Below are 21,216 nucleotides of genomic sequence, written 5' to 3'. Positions count from 1 at the left end.
TCCGCCCTCCCAACCTCCCATTGGCTACGCGGTCCCCCAAGCCCCGCCTCCTCCCCATTCCCCCACTCCTATTGGTCCTCGCTGGCCTTGCGCCCGCCCCCCGGGGGGACCCGCGCGGCCGCCGGGCCGGGGGCGCGGGCCGAGGGGGCGGTGATGGCGGCCGCGGGAGGCCTGAGGCGGCGGCCGCGGCCTGAGGGGCTCGGAGCGTGGCCCCGGGCAGCCCCTCCGTGCTCCGGGGCTGCCAGACCGGGAGATGCAACCAGCGTAGCTCTAGGCGCTGGGGTTTGGGGATGGGAGAAATTGAGGGCTCCGCCAACAGGCAGCTGCCTGGTGTCTTGCCAGGCTGTAATAAATGACAGGCTGTAAATCAATTAGAGGCTGTAAAACACCGCCCTAGGCACGGGATAAGGTTATTTTCACCGTGTTTGAGGGCACCCTATAGACCTCATCTTCTTGGCTTGCTTAAAAAGCAGCCGGTTCCAAGCCACAGGTCCTGAAGGTGCAGGAACTATTGGAATCCCTTCACTTCGGACCAGGGAAATGGGATAAATGCAGCTTTGTAGGGATTTTCTGATTGTATCACACTGGGGAGGGGCAGGGGGACGGACACAGGGTATATACTGGGCAGCAAGGAAGATGGGCAGGCTGGCCAGGACAGCGAGGAGTTCCAACACCAGAACGCCAGGTCCTGCACTGGGGAGGTCAAGAAACGTGGGGAAGGGAAGGAAATGGCAAGTGGCTGGTCCCAGAGACTTGCTGGTTGGGTAGGATGGGGGCTTCTTTTTGTTTCCCCATCTTTCCTGCCTCTCCCTTTCAGCTGCCGTGGCCTCTTCTGTTCCTCTGGCCACATCGGGCCGCTGTACGTTAAAATCCCTGGTTCCACATCCAGCTCCCTCCTTGCTTTTCCCTCCTACCAACGCTTCTCTCCCATTAACTGGTTCCCAATTCCTTTGTTTCCATTCGCACCTTCCGATCTGACCCAGTTACAGCCATCCCAACTGAAGGTAACCATAGAAACAAAGACCCACCAGCCTGCACCCCGTCTCCCTCTGAACATCACCTGACTGCTACAGCTCGGAATTCTCTGCCTGAAAATCAGCAGATCAAACAGCCCTGCTTTCCCTCCCTTTAGCAATGCCACAGGGAAACCCACTGAGCAAGGCATCTCTGCTCCTACACCTTGTCTCTCTGGCCCATGAAAGAAAAGCTTCTCCCCCCACCTCAGCACCAATTAAGTTGCATCTTGAATGCTGACCACCTCACAAACACAACCATCAAAGACATTCGTGAATGTTTAGCATATTTGACCCATATTTAACCATATAACTTACCTGTTCTATCCAGAATGCAGTAATTATTTGCATTATTATTTCTTTCCTGGCGATCTATTGCACAAAAGAATAATTGAGTTGGTATTTTCAGCTTGACTTCCCATCATTAATACGGGGTGTTACTCGTGGGTTTGTCACTTTTCTTTTTCCTACACACCACATTTCAAAAAGAGTTTATCTTCCTCCACAAGTTAAACCTTTAGAAAAGTGTTTTAAGGGATACTAACAATGGCCAAAAAGCACCACTGAGCTTGAGAATTGTTCCCCTCCTGTTCCTCCTCTGATTTGAGCAGGACCAGAAGCTATAAGGGACATTAACACCTTATTAACAGATTTTCCCAGAGAAATTATACAATTACCTTCAAAGCTTCTTCTGACATAAAATCTGTGGCTGTTTCTTTCCCCTTCAGTAGATGATTCAGCCCAAGAAGCTGCTTGAACCCTCCACCTCTAAGCAGGGGAGGTCTTTGTGTCCTGCTACAGGCTGTCACTTGTCAACAGAGGTTGGATCTTCTGCTCTTGCCAAGCTCAGGCTCTCAACGGGTCTCACAGAGGCAAGAAGGAGATCTTTGTAACAAAGACTGCAATAAAATCCAACTGTCATCATCCACTCACTAGCATCCTGCATCCAGCTGCAACTCCTGGCATGAACAGAGAGTCAGTCTTTGCTTGAAGACAATTAATTAGGTAAAACGAATCTGTCCCCTCTGCTCTCCCAGTAACCTTTCTTTTCCCAGTGTTCTTTTTGTTTTACCTCCACTACTCCCAGCTCCATTTCTCCTTCCTGTCACCACCTGTGACCCATTCCTTGGCTTTCCAAGCCCACCAAAAATCCAAGGGGAGGTAAGAGACCCTCTTTGATTCAGTCTTCTGATCAGCCTGCAGATTCCTCCTTAGCATCCGAGATGATTGGGGATGCCCAAAAGTCAGAGAAAATATATTACATCACTTCCATTATTTGGCTGTAACATACTTTAAAAGATCTAAGTGACCTAAGTGATGAGGGATCACTAAGTGCTGGGGCTTTCTACCAACAATAAATCCCTAGTTTTGCACATAAACCCTATTTCTTCAGCCCGTATTAACTGCGTGGAGTATTTGCCCTGGTGCTCTGCCCTAACAACTGACTGTTAACATTCAGATGCAAAAATTATCTATGACAGAGGGAAAAAATGAATATATTCTCGTGCAGACTACCAGAGGAAGATTGTGATCTGGGAGGAGTTTATATCTTGCCAGAAAAAGCAACCAGGAATCACTACATATAAGGGATGGGGTCACAGAGATAAAAACAAGCATGGGTTTTGCTCTCCAGAAGATGTAAATGAAGATTAGTAACTGAGGAAGTAAGGCAGTAACTGTTTAGATGATTTCATTTTTTTGGGGTCACATTTGAAAGCAAAATCTGAGGGCAGAGAAAAGGAAAAGAATCTGATGATAATGGGGGGGAACATCTGCAGGATGGACTTCTCGTTACAAATTAGTACAAATGAGATTACCCTGAGGAGGCAGCGCCAAGGACAGGACATTTCTCTCCTCCTTCGTGTCCTGAGGGGCACTTGCAATGTCTGCTGCTTTCTATACCAAACAAGTGTGATTATGTACTTGGTTTCCTTGGCATCTGGAGCAGTTTGTGCCCTGACCCTGATAATCCCACACAGCCAACCCAAGATCCACTGCGGAATGTGAGATGGGTGCCAGCGATGGCAGCACAATGGGAATTGCTGTTTGCTTGTTGGTTGGTTGCCTTGTCAAGTTAGTTAGGTCCCCCAGCCTCTCTCCCATGACCAACTCCCTTCAAAATGCTCGGATGCATCAGAGGAAAATATCAAAACACATCTTTGCACAGCATTTTAAATGGCATCAAAGTGCATCAGCTTAATTAGCCAGCTCCAGGAGCACGTGATCGTCACCTACAGGACAGAGCAGGGGAAGCAAAATTTCCCAGAATAAGTGGGAAAAATGGTATTTAAAACTATGTTTTCAGTAGACTTTTTTTTTTTTCTGATTGAAGTTAGGAAGGGAAGTCTGTGTCTGCCCCTGAGGGATGGGGGAGAAGGTGACTTGTTATTCAGGTGATGCTGCAGTGGCACCTCCACCGACCTGGGTGAACTACAAAGTTCTCCCCTAAACCATCTCCACCAACACCACATCCAAACCACCCTTCAACACCTCCAGGGATGGTGACCCCCCCACCTCCCTGGGCAGCCTATTCCAGTCTCTAACCACTCTTTCTGTGAAAAAAATTTCCTAATGTCCAGTCTGACCCTGCCCTGGTGCAGCTTGAAGCCCTTCCCTCTAGTTCTGTCACTGATGACCTGTGAGAAGAGACCAGCACCAACCTCTCTACAATGACCTTTCAGGTAGCTGTAGAGACTGATGAGGTCTCCCCTCAGCCTCCTCCTTCTCAAACTAAACACTCCCAGCTCCTTCAAGTGTTCTTCACCAGATTGATTCTCCAGGCCCTTCACCAGCTTCGTTGCCCTCCTCTGTCCTCGCTCCAGCACCTCCATGTCTCTCTTGAATCGAGGGGCCCAAAACTGGACACAACACTCCAGGGGTGGCCTCACCAGTGCTGAGCACAGGGGCACAATCACCTCTCTGCTTCTGCTGGCCACACTATTTCTAAGACAAGCCAGGATGCCATTGGTTTTCTTGGCCACCTGGGCACACTGCTGGCTCATATAATTCAGCTGCTTGTCAGTTAGAACCCCCAGGTCCTTTTCTGCCAGACACTTTCCAGCCACACTTCCCCCAGCCTGGAGGGTTGTTGTGGCCCAAGTGCAGGACCCTTTCCTGTCGTGCTTCTCACCTTTCCCTACCCCCCATCTCATGACCACCCGATTCAATTCCAGGCTTTTCTGCCCCTCACAGAAGCTCTTTGTGCCCTCACAGCTGCACAGAGCAGCACATGCAGCCTTTCACCTACTTGGCCACAGAAGACAGCCTGTTTTCCTCTCGTTGCCTGGGCTGGTTTGTGCCCCAGGAGCCAAAAAGTTCCTAAAACAAACGTTGCATAAAAGCCTTGACAGTGTGACAGGCTGGGCTGCAAGAAGGTGATTGTGCTGGAGGTTTTTCTGATAGGCACTTGGATTTGTCATGGAGTTATCCCAGTACTTAAGGGGTGGCCACAAAGAAGAGGGAGATTCCCTACTGACAAGGAGTCACGTGGAAAAGACATGGGGTGATGGGCACAAGTTGCTCCTGGGGAGATTCCAACTGGACATGAGAGGTAAATTTCTCACCATGAGGACAGTCACACATTGGAATAGTCTCCCAAGGGAAGTGGTTGATTCCCCCACATTGGACAGTGTGAAGTCTCAGCTGGACAAGGTGCTGAGCCACCTCATATCAACTACAGTAGTACCTGGGAAGGTTGGACCAGATGATACTTGAGGTCCCTTCCAACCTGGCATTCCATGATTCTATGATTATCCACGGGAACCATCCAGATGAGGAGTTTTGTGAGCAGACATTATGTCAGTGTCCATCCACGAGGTCCTCACCAGGTAATTTCTCAGGAGGGAGGACCTGCCCAGGCAAGAAGACCATTAAAGCCCAACTTCTGCACATGTAGCCAGCCCTGCATAGATCATCTACTGCCTAAAGTCACCAGCTCTGAAGTAAGAACTTCCATGGGCTGCTGGATAAAGCTTGCTGTACAGAACAACCCATTTCTGGGACACACACACATTCTGGAGCAGTCACCTGATGGACACTGACCCTCAGATAATACTGTGAGTGACCAGTAACTTGTGTCTTTATCTCTACATGTCAAAAGAAGTCATGGCCTTGAATCAGGTTGTGGGCATAGAGGACACAACCTTCAACCAGGACATGGAAGATGCCTAAATATGTCATGAATTTCCAAATTAAATTCCTTACCAAAAATCTGGCTCTGTTCCCTTCCATAGTGAAGCCTGAAGAATTACAGCCCAAGACAATCAACTGTAGCATCTTTTCATGTTCCTCTCCCTGTGTTGCTCAGTGACTCCATCTTCTTGGACATCATCTATGTTCTTCAGCTTTGCAATCTTCTTCTATATGGAATTACAAAGTAATACTGTTGGCAAAGGACTCTGGAGGGGTAAGTACAAGGTCCTGGCTCAGGGCAGAGCTTCTGTCCCTCTCAGCACAGTCACAGAAACCAGGGGATCAGATCTTCAGCTGCTACTAACAGGAAAATCATTGGAATTCACCAATTTGCAGTTGTACAAGGTTTTACTCTGCAGAAGCAGCAAAACGAGAGATGCTGCTGGGAATTTATTCTCAACTGCTACCAGTGGTGGGAAGGTTGAAGTAATTCACATCATCTGCTCTAGATTACAGCTGAAAATCACAGAACCATGGAATGGTTTGAATTGGAAGAGACTTTTAAGACCATCCAGTCCCACCCCTGCATGGGCAGGGACACCTCCCACCAGCCCAGGCTGCTCCAAGCCCCATCCAACCTGCCCTTCAACACTGCCAGGGATGGGGCAGCCACAGCTTCCCTGGGCAGCCTGGGCCAGGGTCTCACCAGCCTCATAGTGAAGAATTTCCTCCTAATGTCCAACCTAAATTTACCCTATTCCAGTTTGAAGCCATTCACCCTTATTCCATCACTCTCTTCCCATGTCCAAAGTCCCTTCCCAGCTTTCCTGGAGCCCCTTCAGGCACTGGAAGGTGCTCTAAGGTCTCCCTGGAGCCTTCTCTTCTCCAGCCTGAACACCCCAGCTCTCTCAGCTTGTCTTCACAGCAATAATAGATCTTTCTATGCAATGATTTTCAAACTGAGGTCTGCAGACTGCTTGGACTCCATAAACCTATAGAAAGATCTACAGAATGATCTGAAAAACAAAACAACAACAAAAAAAGCCAGGAATGAGTTTGTATAATTTCTCTACTTTGTTGCATTTGGAGTTCTTGAAGTAGAACTTTAACAATAAATCCTGTATGTTCTTTCCTTTGGGTGGCCTTACCTACCCTGTCAGGATGGAGCAACTGGTGTGGAACTCACTCCTGCACCACTCAGGCCATGAGGCTGCTCAACATTTCACATCACCAAGCCCCAAACCCTCCAATTTGTATTTCTCTCCTGCACAAAGAAAGCTGAGATAGGCTTATATGCACAGATTTGGGTGTTTTTTTTTTAGCTGAACCCACAATTTATGGCACACATGGACCTTCAAGCTATGTGGAATCAACCAAAAAACCCAAGCCAAACAAAACCACAACAAACAAATCAAACTAAACCACAACCACAACCACAATAAAGAGATAATGAGAGAGAAAAGAAAAAAGAGAGAAGAAAAACCATCTTCCCAGTGGAACCACTGCATCCATTCCCAGGAAGAGAAGCAATGGGGTCTTCTAGACAATTGTCCTCTTCTCCTGGACATCCTCTCCACTGGAGCAGGGTGTCCACAGAGCAGTTTTCCAACAGTAACACCACAGGTTTCATCAAAACCCACTTAAACTCATTCCTGGTTGCTCCTGCCTGAGATAATGTCAGCAGTGACTGGGGCACACTTGATGAGGTGCAGGAGTTGGGTGCTCCATGCAGAGGGAATCTAGAAGGTTTCTGCACGTACATAATATTTACTGGGTGTGGAAATGATTTCTCTGCATTATATCCAGCAGTCCCTAAAGTTACAAGCTAAAAAGCTACGAGGTAAAATACAGGGTAAGAAAGGATGAATCACTTAGCTATGATGATCAATTTTTAGGAGAAATCAGACGTAACAGGCAGAAAAGCCCATCAGAATGCATCTGTGGAAAACCTTGAGGATAATGCCACATGGATACCCCAGGAAAAGCCCCAGGAAAAGCCCCCAGGTCTGTGGTTACCAGGGAAGAGCAGGCTGCAGAGGGAGCAGCCTTCATTGCAGAGGTTGGAGCACCCTTCATTTCAGAGGCTGGAGCACCCAACATGCTGTGCAGACACCTCTACAGGATGAAACCCCTGAAATTCAAAGAACTCAGCAGAGAAAAGTGTCCCAGTAAACTGTTCCCACATCACAAGCTCCAGGTCCACCCTAATGTGGTGTCTTGCTGACATTTCTTGCTCTCCTTGCCAGAGGTCTATTTTGAACCAAACTAAATAAAACTGGCGAGCCTTAGGAAAACATTCCTTGCATTTCTGACCTTCATCACCTCACGCCACAGGAAAAGACTGTTTAATGGCCTCAAGTCCTCCTGCAGCCATAAGACCAGGCAGAAGCAGGAGAAACCAGGAGAAACCTCCAGCTTGCCTTGGCACAGAGGCAGCATGAAGGGATTCTCACCAGGGTAGAGGTGGTGGGAGCTCTTTCACTTCCATCTCCTTTGCTGCTCCCCGTGTAGGGGAGGAGAAAAGGAGAGGAGCAAGAAATGTGTAGATGTTGACTCCTGTCAGCTCTTCCAGGCTGATGGCATCACGGATAAACAGAGCACCCTTGTCTGGGGCTGCTCTGAACTATGGCTGGGCAGGAGCACAGCAGGGGCAGGACTGGAGGCATTTCTTGCTGTCACTGAAGGAGATGGTCTCTTATCTCGTGGATGAGCTGCCTCCTTCAGCAACGTGATAGGATAGTTGGCTAGAGAGGAAATACACGTTGTGAATTAAAACATGTGGTGGTTAACCCTCTGGGTTCCTTCCCCTGCTTCTCCAGACCAGGGCAGGTCATAACATCATTGAAAGATGAGGCAAATAAAGGTCTGAGCTACTGGAAGCCACTGTTGCTTCAACCCTGAGATTTGATCCTAGAGCAGGAAAACGGTTTTTGTGCTGTAATTTTAGGCAGTGCAGCCTGTGCCCTAAAATTTGTGCATCAAATCTGCTTAGAATCAGCCAGTGCCACCACAGAAAGGATTAATAAGCCTTCTTATTAATGCAAAAAAACCTCCCAAGAACATATTCCTGTGAGCAGGAAAGCTGCCTTGCCCTGGAGAACGTTCACAGATCCCCTCAGCCACAGCAGTGAAAATCATTTATACCCTTGTACAACCTAAGGATGGGGATTATTTTACAATCCAAGTGCCCCACGGCAAAGAAAAAGATGGAACTGCCCCACCTGCTCATTAAGCATAGTAAGAACTCCTCTTGAAGGTGAATATTAAGAAGCAAGGTGGAATTCTGGATGGGGAGGGGGAGAAAGGGGAGGGAAAAGAAGAAAAAAGGGGGGGGGGGGGGGAGAGGAAAAAAGTGAGGGAAGGAAAGGAAAAAGGGGGGACAAAAGGGGTAAGAAAAAAAGGTTGAAAAAAGGGAAAAGGGAAAAAGAAAAAGGAAAAATAAAAAAGAGGAAAAAAGGGGGAAAGAAAAAATAAGGGGGAAAGAAAAAATAAGGGGGAAAGAAAAAATAAGGGGGAAAGGGGAAGGGAAAAAAGGGGGAAAAAAGGGGGGGAAGGAAAAAAGGGGGGAATGGAAAAAAGGGGGAAAGGGAAAAAGGGGGGAAAGGGAAAAAGGGGGGAAGGGGTTAAGAAAAAGAGGGGAAAGGAGGGAAAGGAAAAAGGGGAGGAAAGGAAAAAAAGGGGGGGAAGGAAAAAAGGGGGGAGAAGGAAAAAAGGGGGGGGAAGGAAAAAAGGGGGGGAAGGAAAAAAGGGGGGGAAGGAAAAAAGGGGGGGGAAGGAAAAAAGGGGGGGAAGGAAAAAAGGGGGAAAGTGGTTAAGAAAAAGAGGGGAAAGGAGGGAAAGGAAAAAAGAGGGGGAAAGGGGGAAAGGAAATAAGGGGGAAGGGGTTAAGAAAAAGGGGGGACGGAAGGAAGGAAAGGAAAAAAGAGGAGGAAAGGAAAAAAGGGGAGGAAAGGAAAAAAGGGGGGGAAGGGAAAAAGGGGGGAAAGGAAAAAAGGGAGGGAAAGGAAAAAGGGGGGGGAAAGGAAAAAAGGGGGGAAGGGAAAAAGGGAGAAGGGGGGAAAGGAAATAAGGGGGAAAGGGGTTAAGAGGGGAAAGGAGGAAAAGAAAAAAAGGGGGGAAAGGAAAAAAGTTGGGGGGAGGGGAGGAAAGAAAAAAAAAGAAGGAGGGGGGGGAAAGGGGGGAAAGCAAACTGTTTGTAAGGGCTGAGGCAGAAGCCCGGGGCCGGGAGGCGAGGGCAGGAGGGCGGGCTGGGCGCAGGTCCCGCCGCACGGCCCCGGGCTGGCGGGCAGCCCTGGCTGCGGGTCCCGGCTTCGAAAGATCGCCCGGGGCCAATGGCAGGGAGCAGCTGGGGGCCGGGAGAGCCGGGATTGGTGCGGGAGCTCTGCTGATCCCTCTGGAAACCTCACCGGTACTGAATGGAGGAGGATGCTGGAGGGGGAGGAGGAGGACGGGGGATAAGGGGGGGGGGGGGGGAGGATGATGATGATGAAGGGGCGGGGGGGGGGGTGGAAGGGGTTGAGCTTCCCAGGGGTTGTGTGCCAGGAGAAAGTGGATCAGGAGGGGGTGGAAAGCAGCCTCGGGGAAGGGGGGTGTGTGGGGGGGGGCAGTTCCGAGCGAGCGGAGGGATTGCGAGGGCCGGGCAGAGAGAGACAAAGAGACGGGAGGACATGAGCGCCGGGAGAGCGCCCGGGAGCGGCTGAGCCCGGGGAAAGCTCCTTCCCCGCCGGCAGGGCCAGCGGCAGCGCAGGGAACAGGTCGCCCCCGGCTTTTTCTTGGGTTATTATATCTATCTTTATTTATTTTTTTTTTTTTGGCAAGGGGGACAAAGGAGCAAGTGTCCCCATGGGGAGAGGAGGGGAGAAAGGAGGGGAGGCGGGGGAGCCGGAGGCGCAGCTCCGCTGCTACACCTGGGAGGAGATCCAGAAGCACAACCTGAGGACGGACAAGTGGCTGGTGATAGAGCGCAAGGTTTATAACATCACCAAGTGGGCAAACAGGCACCCGGGGGGTCACCGAGTGATCAGCCACTGCGCCGGAGAAGATGCCACGGTAAGGACCCAAAAACCACCCACCCCAGGGCACCTCTGACAGGTCCTTGCCTTTCCCGGTGGGGATGGAGAAGTGAGCCAGCGGCTCTGCTGCCTCCCTCTCTCCCACCTGCTCGGTCGAACCCAGCTCAGCCCTTTTTGTTTGGCTGCTTTTAGGAGCGAAAAGGGTTTGGTTGGGAATTGCTGCAGCTCCTCGGCCATCATCTCACGGAGCCCTGGGCATTCAGGATGGAATCATGGAATCCTTAAGGTCGGAAGGGACCTTAAAGACCATCAAAAGTTCCACCCCCCCCCCCTGCCATAAGCAGGGAACCCTCCTACTAGACCAGGCTGCACAAAACCTTGTCCCACCTGGCCTTAAAAACCTCCAGGGATGGGGCATCAACAACCTCCCTGGGCAACCCATTCCAGCTCCTCACCACCCTTAGAGTGAAGAATTTCTTCCTAATATCTCACCTAAATCTCCCCTCTCTCAGTTTAAAACCATTACCCCTTGTCCTATCACTATCATAGGACCATTCAGGTTGGAAAAGCCCCTTGGGATCACCGAGTCCAAACATCATCCCTACTCTACAAAGTTCTCCCCTAAACCATCTCCACCAACACCACATCCAAACAACCCTTGAACACCTCCAGGGATGGTGACTCCCCCACCTCCCTGGGCAGCCTATTCCAGTCTCTAACCACTCTTTCTGTGAAAAAACTGTTCCTAATGTCCAGTCTAAACCTACCCTGTTGCAGCTTGAAGCCATTCCCTCTAGTTCTATTTGCAGCACCTGGAAGACTGGTTGGGAGAGCTTGCTGGGCTCTGCTGGTTTGTTGTTCTCCCTTGTTTGTGCTGTGCCTGAGGGCTCTGAGTTCATGAGCAAAGTGGCCTGAGTCTTCTCCTCTTCAGTGTGTGCCAAACATGCTTCTCTTGTGGTGAAGTTTATCTGTAATTTGCAAGACAGCATTAGATTTCTTGTGTGCCACATCATCTCCAGTTCTCAAATGAAGTTCCCTCTCATAGGGATGAATGTCATGCTTAATTTTTATCAAAAAGTATGTCAACATGCTGGAGTCAGCAGGAAAGGAGCCTACAGGAAAGCTGGAGAGGGACGTTTTGCTAGGGCATGTAGTGATAAGATGAGGGTTAATGCTTTTAAACTCTAAGCAGGGAGATTTAGGTTGGACATTAGGAAGAAATTCTTCACTATGAGGCTGGTGAGACCCTGGCCCAGGCTGCCCAGGGAAGCTGTGGCTGCCCCATCCCTGGCAGTGTTGAAGGGCAGGTTGGATGGGGCTTGGAGCAGCCTGGGCTGGTGGGAGGTGTCCCTGCCCATGCAGGGGGGTTGGGACTGGATGAACTTTAAGGTCCCTTCCAACCCAAACTATTCTGTGATTCTGTGATTCTGTAGCTTGTGATGTGCAGAGCTGTAGAATCCTAGAACCATTAAAGGTTGGGAAAGACCTCTAAGCTCATCAAGTCCAACCCTCAGCCCCCAGCAGCCAACCACAAGGAAGGGTTAACAAGAGGCCAGTCCCTGTTTCAAAGTTGCTTCTGCAAGGAGGGTGAGCTTGAGGCTTCAACACAAGGAGCTTTTCAACTTTTTGTCTTCCCCCCCCTCCTTCTCTGGAGAGAATTCTCTAGAGAACTTGGTTACAGGTTTCTACAGAAAAGATAAAAAAATAATAAGTAAATGAAAACAATTTGCTGCCCCTACAGCCTCCTTCATAGCTGATCTCAGCTGCCTCTCCTGTTTCAGCTACTTAAAAGAAAAACAAAGCAAAACAAACAAAGAAAAACAACCCCAAACCAAACAAAACCCTTGCGAAAAGGCACAAATTGCCTGGGAGATTGTTGCCTGCAGTTTCCCTGGAAGCCACCTTCTTCAGAAGTGCATCCAGAGACCTGGGTGTCTCCTCATAGTTAATGAAATTGAAACTGCCTCAGAGCTTGTGGGAATATGTGCAGGGTGAGGGCAGGAGAGGCCAAGCTGTGACATTAACTGTTCACGTCCCACAGCTCTTCACACCTGAGCAAGGAGGTGGCTCCATGTGTGGCAGAATTAACTGGCAGTAATTACTAACCTTTCCTTTCCATTTGCCTGGGGTTATATTCCACACTTTTCCTTGGAGAACAGAACTGCGCTGGGGCATTCCTGTCCCCTTCCAATAAATCATAAATCAATAGCTTTCTCCCTCAAAAAGATGGGCCAGGTTTTAGTTTCAGCTGCTTAGAGGCAGGTGTGCTGAAAGCAGAGGAGCTTGACTCCTATCCCCAAGAATTTAACTCCAGTGTCTCCCCTATAAATCAAAAACCATCTTGGATTTGTCTCTGATCTTTGTAGGGGAGACAGAAACACAGGGTTGTGATTCTACTCCTGAGGGTTCTCCTCCCACACCTCCTGCTTTACTCAGAGCACCCTCCATGAAGGCATGGCCTCAAAAATGCTCTGAAATTGGTCGTCACCCTTCTGAGCACCAAACCAGAACTGGCATCTGGTTTCCAGCTTCCCTGGGCTGAATAAGAGTTTCCTACCAAAAAAACCTCTTTCATTCAGGCTGTGAAAGCCTTGGCCTTGCTTAACCCACAGGTTTCATTCTGTGTTGCAAGATACCAGAACTGGAAGAGTTTGGGAGGAGGAAAAGGCAATGATAAAAATTCAGGTTAAGCTGTTTACACTCGTAGCTCTTCACTAGGTTTCATCTTCCTCAGGTTCTCCTTAGCACCAGGTGCAGTCAGGACCTGCAGTCCAGCAAACACACCCCAAAGGAACCTCAGCATCTCATCCATTTCTCTTGGACCCATCCTCTAGAGGATCATCTCTGTCCATCTACCACCAGCTGCCCACTGACACACTGAACTCCACATCTATGGCAGGCCACTCTAAACCTACCCTTCTTGGCCATGGGTGAGCTGATTCACCTCAGGATGCTCAAAGACAGCTAACTGAGGAGCTTCCATGGCAGCTGCTCTGTTCAGCATGCTCAGCTCATACCAGGCAGGGGAGGAGTGCCCAGGTTATGCAGAGATTTCCTCTACATGTACTAACAACACTGGAGCAGTCATTCATTTTGAGCTGTACTGAACATGCTGAGGCAACGTCCAAGTCTGGGATCACATCATGCCCTGTTGCCTTCAGAAAATGAAGGGGGCACCTTTGCAGCCTCTTCTGTGTCAGAGATCTTCAAGGATGGGGAAAGGACATCCTTGTCCTGACTGCACTAAGCACTTCAAATGCTCAGCTGCAGTTCACACCTCAAGAACATTCAGCTCTTTTTTTTCACCAAGAGCAGGTGGAGTAATTCCCACTTGCCCACGTCCCATAAGACACTTCAGCTTATTCAGCCAGAACCACAAAGCTGGGGAGGTCAGGTGGAAATCCCACATGGCCCTTCCCAGAGACTTACCTTTTGCTTTTTATCTCTTCCACTGCAGAACTGAGGCCAATTCCAAGATTCAGGCAGTATCTTACATCCAAGATCTATTAGAAAAGGAGAAGCATGAACTTATATAGCTCTCTAGACATTATATAGCTAATAATCCTTCCATCACTGTAGGAAGGCATTCAGGAGATGTCATTCTCTCTCCTGCTTGGAGGCTACCCTGAAAAAGCCCATTCTCTGCATTCTCTCCCTGCCAGAGCCACGACAGAACATTTATAAGCATGTTCAGGAAACAGAAGCTACTGGCAGGGATGCCCCAGGTAGACAAAAATACCTTCCAGGTGGTCGTGCAGAAGCTGATGTTCTGAGACCCCCCCCCAGTTAATACCACACAAATAAGCAAGATCTCCAGCATGGTGATCAGGCAGCAGAGACCTCCAAAGACTTTTTTTTTTTTTCCCCTCCATTGGCTTAAATAATATTGAGACAACATTCTTATGTATTCACCCTCTTCCTCTTTCCCCTTTTTTCACCCCAAAATTGCAAAACCTTGCTGCAGATACAGCCAGTTCTTCACTTCCCCCCTCATTCTGCTCTTCCCTCTTCTTTCACATCATTTGCAAATTGTCCCAGGGAAGGAAACAAGCAACCAGAGCTCCATTTCAGGGAAACATTTATGGGCCCAAGAGTGGAAAATGCTACAAGAGCTGGGGCACCAGTAACAAAGGCTGATCTGCTACCCCCAGTTCTGCTACTCCATTGTAGCCTCCCCCATCGACATGAGGTTGTTTTTTTTTCCTTTCCCTTACTTCTTCCCCCATAGCCCCTGGCATTTTATGGCTTTTAAGGTTTTTAAATCTTTCCACAGAGTTTTATTTCTCTCCTGCACCTGTAGCTGGCTGTTTGCCACCCACCCCCCACCCAGTGCTGCATCTCCCAACTTTTCAAATGTTATTTCTTTCACTTCCAGTCGAACGTCTCTGATCAGCTTTCACTCTCCCCCCACTTATCTGCCTCCCACAGCAACATTTCTATGCTCAGAGCACTCCTTTGAAGCTCAGTCCAAAGTCTTGGAATCAGGTGGAAACTTCTAGTGATTTTTGGTGGACTTTGGGAACAAGGTTGTTGGCTGGTATCTTCAAACACCAGAGATCAACTCCCAGGAGGCTCAGCTGGATGCAGGGAGCACTTTCCAGTCTGCCCCTTCTGGGAGTTGCCCTCTGGTGTCTGAAGATCCCAGTTGAAATCCAGAAGTGAGATTTTTAGTTAGTCCCTACTCTGGTTAGGCCATGGGACACAGGTGGAAAGACTGAAGCATGGTACTCCTGACTTCTGTTTTTGACTGGTTTTCCCTGTACCAGTCTTAGCTCTTTGTGCAATTACATTTTTTACAGCTCTCCTGAGTGATCATCTGGAGTTAACTCCAGTTAAGATCAAAATCTCAACTACATACCTCAAATTTAGGCTCCCACCAGGCACCTGTAGGACACTGGTAGGTAGAAACCTGGGGAAAGGGGAAGGAGTACAGAAAAATAAGAGCCAGGCGAACTCAGGATCAAAAAGACTCTACAAACAAGGCATTTCCCTTCCATATTGGAAGAAGGCTTGAAAATATATAAGAAAAATATTATTCCAGCTGGGTTTCCTGCTTTCCCAGCCTCAGGAGTGGATGGGCTAGGATTTATTGCACAAGTTACATCAACCTTGAGTATCATCCCTCAATTAGATTCTGTTGCTGAAACTTAACAAGCTCTTTATGTCTTTTATCATATGTCTGAGAGAACACAGTAAAAATGTCCCCAGTGCTCAGGGCATGTCCTGAATAAAAAAAATGTGCACACAAGTGCCACCAAGGGCCTCTTGGAGGGACAAGCAGCTGTAGACCACAGCACAGGAGAAAGGACAAGGAGTCTTACCACAGGTAGGGATAACTATCAGCTCTTGGAGATGAATGTTAAACACCTTTCAGAGGAATGAATCAAACTGCTTTTTTGGTGTGAGGCCTTTTTCAAATGGGGCCCTTGCCACTGCAAAGTTTGACAGCAAACACTTCAAAGCAGTTGCTTCAAGTTCTGGTAAACAACTGAGGTTTTGGTTTGGTTCCTTTCTAAGACGTTTTACCTGGAGTTGCATGGAGGTAGAAATGCCTCTGGAGCTAGAACATGGTTCTAGAATAAAGCAGGGTCAAGGTAGCAGTCAGATACCTCATCTTGACAGAACAAAAAAAGAAAGACAGTCTCCAAAATGACATTTTCCTCAGCTGTGCTAGTGCCAAGATGTTTGTTCTACCTGCAGTCATGTCCAGGTTGAGTCACCACAGTCACCCTCTCTCTTGAATTGCCTCCAGGCAGCTGAACTTTCCAAGGGTATTTATATCCCAGTGGGGATTTACACAAATTCCTCCCTGCCTACCTTCTGAGGGATTTAACAGGATTTAGGTATTTAGTTGCTTAGAACAAATTTCTTGAGGTGCCTTCCACCATATGTCTCACTCTTTGCTTGCCTGCTAGCCCAGCAAATTCATCAGCCTCCAGCAGAAGTATTGCACTGAGCAGTGAGCACCATGGTGGCAGCCACCCTGGCACCCCTCCTGCAGTGACATGGGGGGGACAACTGCAGAGAAGGACACTCGAGATGGATGGGATTGACACAAGGGGTAGGAAGCAACAGCTTTCCTCCTGAATCTCACACACTTACTTGTATTTCCACTCCAGGACGCATTCCAGGCCTTCCATATCAATCCCACCTTGGTGCAGAAGTTTCTCAAGCCATTGCTCATTGGAGAGCTTGCTCCAGGGGAACCCAGCCAGGACAGAGATAAAAACGTGAGTGTTTGTGTCTGTGTTGGGGTTTATGATGGGCCTACCACTGCTTTTCCTCTCAGGATGTCCTCCAGGTCAGAGGAAAGGCAGATTATAAAGGTCTCTTCAGTACAGGCAGCTCCAAAGAGGGAGAATACTGAACATCTCCAGGTGGCAGATGAGTGGTACAAGCCTTTCCTTTCCCACAGAGCCACCAGCAGCTCTGTTGATGGTAATCATGTCTGTGGGAAACAGCCCCACAATGTCCCACTTCCAGCAGCCCATTCCATGTGCCCAGGCTGGACTGATCCCATACTTGAAGGGAAATGGGAACTGAAACATGTGGATTGGGAAATGTGCACCAGCTCTTGTGACTGGTGTCCCTTCTGCTATCCCTTCTCTGGTGACCAAGCTCTAGAACTCAGGTCATCACTTGCCTGTGGTGGGGGAAGGAGAGGAGCGGGCAAAGTCTGAAGAGACTTCCTAACGAGTTGCTCACCACCTCAAGGCTTGAATGTCTCTCAGTGTGAACTCCACAGCTCCCCTTGACAGGTAAACTCCCAGGGAAACACCTCCCTGAGACTCAGACTGGCTTATCCTGCTGAGCCCAGCACCAGCAAAACCCCACGAGAGCAGCCATGTTAGTGCCAGGCATGATCAGGAGGCACCTCTGAACCAGATGTCTCCTTTGGATGGCTTTTCTTGAGGAGCAGCAAAGCCAGCAAGTTCCTTTTTCCACCTGCTCAGCATCCTCAGGGCAGCTCCGTGTCCCTCCCAGACAGTCTGTTCATCCATTATTCAGGCAGGGGGCAGGGCATGATGAGCTCCTGCCAGGAAACTCAATCCAGGCCCGTTGTGTGTGACAGGCTATGATTATCTGTGTCCACTCACAATAGAAGAGAGGGTGCTCACCCTCCCTCACCCAGGAATGCTTCTCAGGAATGACTGCAGGGGAGCTGACCCACCTGGTAAATAGCTGGTGGGTGCTCTGATCTGGGCTGCTCAGCACCTGGAATTAGGCAGAAGTTACAGGGCTGGATTCTCTTTCTCCAGCTGCCTCTTGAGCACTTGTAAAGCTCATTCAGACCAGAGTCAGCAGCTGAGGTCACTGTCCACAGAGCCAGGTCATGCTGCTGATTCACAGCAGCAGCTTGAATTACTCTCCTAGCTCAGAGTGCAGGAGGTCAGGACGTGGGCTCAGGATGTTTATTCATAGCACAGTCCTATGAAAAGCTAGCATCCTGGCTGCATCTGGAGGCAGGTCCTTCCCTGCTTCTGGAGAAGTCAACCAGTGCCAGAACCAGCCAGCTTCCTTGGTATGGAACTTTGTCTGCCTTCCTTAGACTCATTCCTGACCCAGCTTCATCCTCTGTCTTGCCATGTCTGTTTTGCAGTCCCAGCTGGTGGAGGATTTCCGGGCCCTGAGGAAGACAGCAGAGGACATGAACTTGTTCAGAGCAAGCCCTTTGTTCTTCTCTCTTTACTTGGGCCATATTATTGCAATGGAAGTTCTGGCTTGGTTCATGGTTTCATACTTTGGTACTGGCTGGATCACAACTCTCATCCTTGCCTGCATCCTTACGACTTCCCAGGTGAGAAGCAGTAGGCACAGAGGGTACTGGCTCTGCAAATAACTCAGGAGAAGACCAGTGTGCAACCAACTTTTCATATTAAATTGATTACAAGTACAATTAAATGAATTACAATGTTCATAACAGTCGAAAAGACTGGCAACATACCTGCCCCTGTGGTGCCTTCTGGCCACCCCTACCCACTGCTGAGTGTGGGTCACATCTTTTTCTCTCCTCTTTGGCCTTTTCTTCCATGTGTTGGTGGACTTGGCAGCGTGAGGGTTATGGTTGGACTTGATGGCCTTAAGGGTCTTTTCTAACCAAAATGATTCTATGTTCCCCTCCAGAACAAAACCAGAGATCTTCACCTTCTCACTTCAGGCAATTACCTCTCCTCCTCACACTCCAAACTTGCCTTCTATCTCCATTTCCATTTGTGCTTAGCTCTGATTCCATCCAGCTTCCTAACTACTTGATTTCCCTTCATCCCAGGCCCAGGCAGGGTGGCTGCAACATGATTTTGGACACCTCTCTGTTTTCAAGAAGTCTTCCTGGAACCACATTGTCCACAAGTTTGTCATTGGACACCTGAAGGTAAAGGACATTCTGGACCCACCAGGGCACTGTGGAAACAGCTACAGTCACTTGGACTATGTCAAAGTAGGAAATTGCAGCTCTGGACCTTTCTGCAGTGAGCAGAGGCACAGAGGAGAAGTTAGTGGACACTGCACATGGAGCTGCTGTGCAGAAGAGACAAGAGAGCACAACCATAGCTGCTAGAGAACACAGGAGTTCCACAGCCTTCTGTGCCACCACACCAGTTTATAGCAGCTGAGGACAAAGCTTATTCAATTGCAAAACCCCCTATTTTAACATCCTATTTTTGCCATGCCCTCCACCTCCTTCCTTCACACTGAGGTTTGGTATTTTTCAAATATCCCATCCTGCTACATCCCAGCCATTCAAGGTGCCTTCAGACCTGGGCAAGGTCCAGGGCAGTTCAGACATTACAGCATCCACCTGCAGCAGGAACTTAGAGAGGGTGGGATGTAGCTCTGCCCATTCTCCCAAACCCCCTCTGTCTTGCCTGGTTCCTCCCAGGCAATAGAGGAAAACCAGTATAACCATCAGTGAGGGAGCAGGAGGGTTTAGTGGTGGGCTTGGTAGTGGTAGGTTAATGATTGGACTGGATGATCTTAAAGGTCTTTTCCAACCTAAACGGTTCCAGCTACCAATAACAGCTTCCCATGATGACCTTCAGCTGAATGGAAGCAGATTTATTCCTTGCTCTCTCAGTAGGGATGGTCCCTAGTGAGGACAAATCAGGTCTCCAAACCCAGCAGTGTCATAGCAACCAACAGCTCAGACACTGCTTGTTGCTATTTCAGAAGCAAACAACAGTTTGGCCATAGTCACAGTTGCACTGGTGGTGTTTCTGTAGCTGAAGGGGTGATCCTACCATGGGAAGGACTGTCCTTTTCCATGGATTGATTCCTTGTTCTTGGATCTGCCCAGGGTGCCTCTGCAAACTGGTGGAACCACCGTCACTTCCAGCATCATGCCAAGCCCAACATATTCAAGAAGGACCCAGATGTGAACATGCTGCATATTTTTGTCCTCGGAGAGACACAGCCTGTTGAGGTAAGGCAGAGGGGGAAAACATGGGAAAATGTTGTCCTTAAAGGCTTCAGAAAAATGCTTGTGCAATGCCAGGAGCTGGGAGATGTGCCTTACACAGCCACAACTTCCAGGAATTCTGGAAAAAAAAAAAAAGGAAATGCCTCATCCAGGGATTTCATCTGTTGATGATTAAGAGGACTTTGTCTCTCACACCCTTACAAACCTTGGGCTGAAGAGCAAGGTGTACAATTCCCTGTCCATTTCCTGTACTGACCACGGGAATCAGGGCTTTGGGATAGCTTGGGAAATGCAATGAAGGTAGGACTGGAAAGAAAGCAGAAAGCCACTTCATCCTGCTGGCTTGAAATACCAGCACGAGGGGAAGATCTGGTGCTCCTCAGTGTTTCACCCAGGGCATTTCAAAACTGATTTTCCATTTCCAAAGAAAATTTCCACATTTCCACAGCTGTACAAGGCCCTCCCCACTGGAGCCTCTCCTGGGCAGTTGAGGGGATATCATTTCATAAGCAATACTTTCTGACATGAACCATGTGCTGCACATGAAGTAACAGGCTATGTTAAGGGTTTTAATTCAATCTGTCCTTCCAGAGCCAAAATATTTACTGTTTACAGTATAAAACCCCAAAAAAAGGACATAAACCAAGTACTCTCCTTGGTCATTTTTACAGTGGAACAAGGATTTCTAGTTTTAAAACCAAAACAAAGGAAACCAAGATGCACCAGAAGCCAGTCCAACCCAGGGGAATACACCATTAAAAAGAGCTGGTGGTTTCTCAGCCAGCTTTTCTACTGCTGAGAAAAGTAACTCCAGACACAAGCAGGGGACACAGAGTTTTGCACACATGGAATTTGCAAGAGGCAGGAGGGTTCTTAGAGTTGACTAAAATAAAAGCCTTCTCCTGGGGTGTAAGAAAGCCAGTATCTAGCAGCTGTAAATCAGTGTCACACTCTTAAATGGAAAACCTTGTGCCTGAGAAGTGGGTTTAAAAGCAGACCTTGGTTCTACTACTGGAAGAGAAAACTAGGAATTTAGACATTTGTGGCAATGAGGAAAACTGGATCTTTCTCCTACAAAATCCCTGAGATGTGAGGCCAGCACCAGCCTATCCCAATGCTCTTTCACACCTGTATAAAATCCTTTTTCTAGCCTTTCAGAGCTCAGCCCAGAGTGAATGATGTGACTGATTTATCAGTGCTGCAGGACCTAACTTCATTGGGAAGTTGTTGTGCTGGAAGTGAAAATGCAGGTTCACAGCAGTCCAGGTTCTCCAGGCTCCTTGTGTGAACACTCCTGGAGCTCCAAAAACTTCTGTAGAGCTCTAGATATGTCACTAAGGAGATGAGGTTGGGAGACCAGGTGCTCTTGGCTCCCTCTTTGCACTGAAAAGAAATGGGCACCTGCAAAAAAACCAAACAAAAACCAAACACCAAAAAACAAAAAACAACAAACCCAAACCAAACAAACCCAACAATCCAAGGTCAAAAGGATCAATGGTTGGGAAATTTTGCATGGAGGACTCCTCAGGAATCAGTGTCTTGCCCTGGCCCCCCAAGTTGTGACTTACCAAAGGTCAGACTTTGTGCCTATGACATTTGTATTGATAATGATGGAGATGAGAGCAGCTCTAGCAGCTCTAGCACA

At 48.6% G+C, this 21,216-nt stretch overlaps 1 protein-coding gene and 2 long non-coding RNA genes across 5 annotated transcripts in view; 1 reads left to right on the top strand and 2 right to left on the bottom strand.

Annotated features, from left to right (window-relative positions):
• Positions 1 to 69: 69 nt before the first annotated feature.
• Positions 70 to 6,239, bottom strand: LOC127385244 (uncharacterized). Its single transcript, XR_007889623.1, has 4 exons — positions 5,217 to 6,239; positions 4,699 to 4,862; positions 1,691 to 1,912; positions 70 to 1,385 (listed from the first exon to the last, which is right to left on the bottom strand). It is a non-coding gene; the product is annotated as an uncharacterized LOC127385244 (long non-coding RNA).
• A 3,504-nt stretch (positions 6,240 to 9,743) lies between these two features.
• Positions 9,744 to 21,216, top strand: part of LOC127385220 (acyl-CoA 6-desaturase-like) — a 22,025-nt gene continuing 10,552 nt past the window's right edge. For all 3 annotated transcript variants that reach the window (XM_051620815.1, XM_051620814.1, XM_051620813.1), the window contains exons 1-5: positions 9,744 to 10,193; positions 16,276 to 16,386; positions 17,757 to 17,954; positions 18,426 to 18,527; positions 19,449 to 19,574. In XM_051620815.1, coding sequence (XP_051476775.1) covers positions 9,987 to 10,193; positions 16,276 to 16,386; positions 17,757 to 17,954; positions 18,426 to 18,527; positions 19,449 to 19,574 — 744 coding nt within the window. In that variant the 5' untranslated portion in view covers positions 9,744 to 9,986. The remainder of the gene's footprint in view (positions 10,194 to 16,275; positions 16,387 to 17,756; positions 17,955 to 18,425; positions 18,528 to 19,448; positions 19,575 to 21,216) is intronic.
• LOC127385248 (uncharacterized) overlaps positions 20,718 to 21,216 on the bottom strand; it is a 20,082-nt gene continuing 19,583 nt past the window's right edge. Inside the window, exon 6 of the long non-coding RNA XR_007889627.1 lies at positions 20,718 to 20,972. This is a non-coding gene — a long non-coding RNA (uncharacterized LOC127385248). The remainder of the gene's footprint in view (positions 20,973 to 21,216) is intronic.

The sequence above is a fragment of the Apus apus genome, chromosome 5 (genome assembly GCF_020740795.1).
Source record: "Apus apus isolate bApuApu2 chromosome 5, bApuApu2.pri.cur, whole genome shotgun sequence".
Taxonomy (NCBI): domain Eukaryota; kingdom Metazoa; phylum Chordata; class Aves; order Apodiformes; family Apodidae; genus Apus; species Apus apus.
Note: the sequence above shows the minus strand (reverse complement) of the source record. Positions and strands in the feature narration are given on the sequence as shown.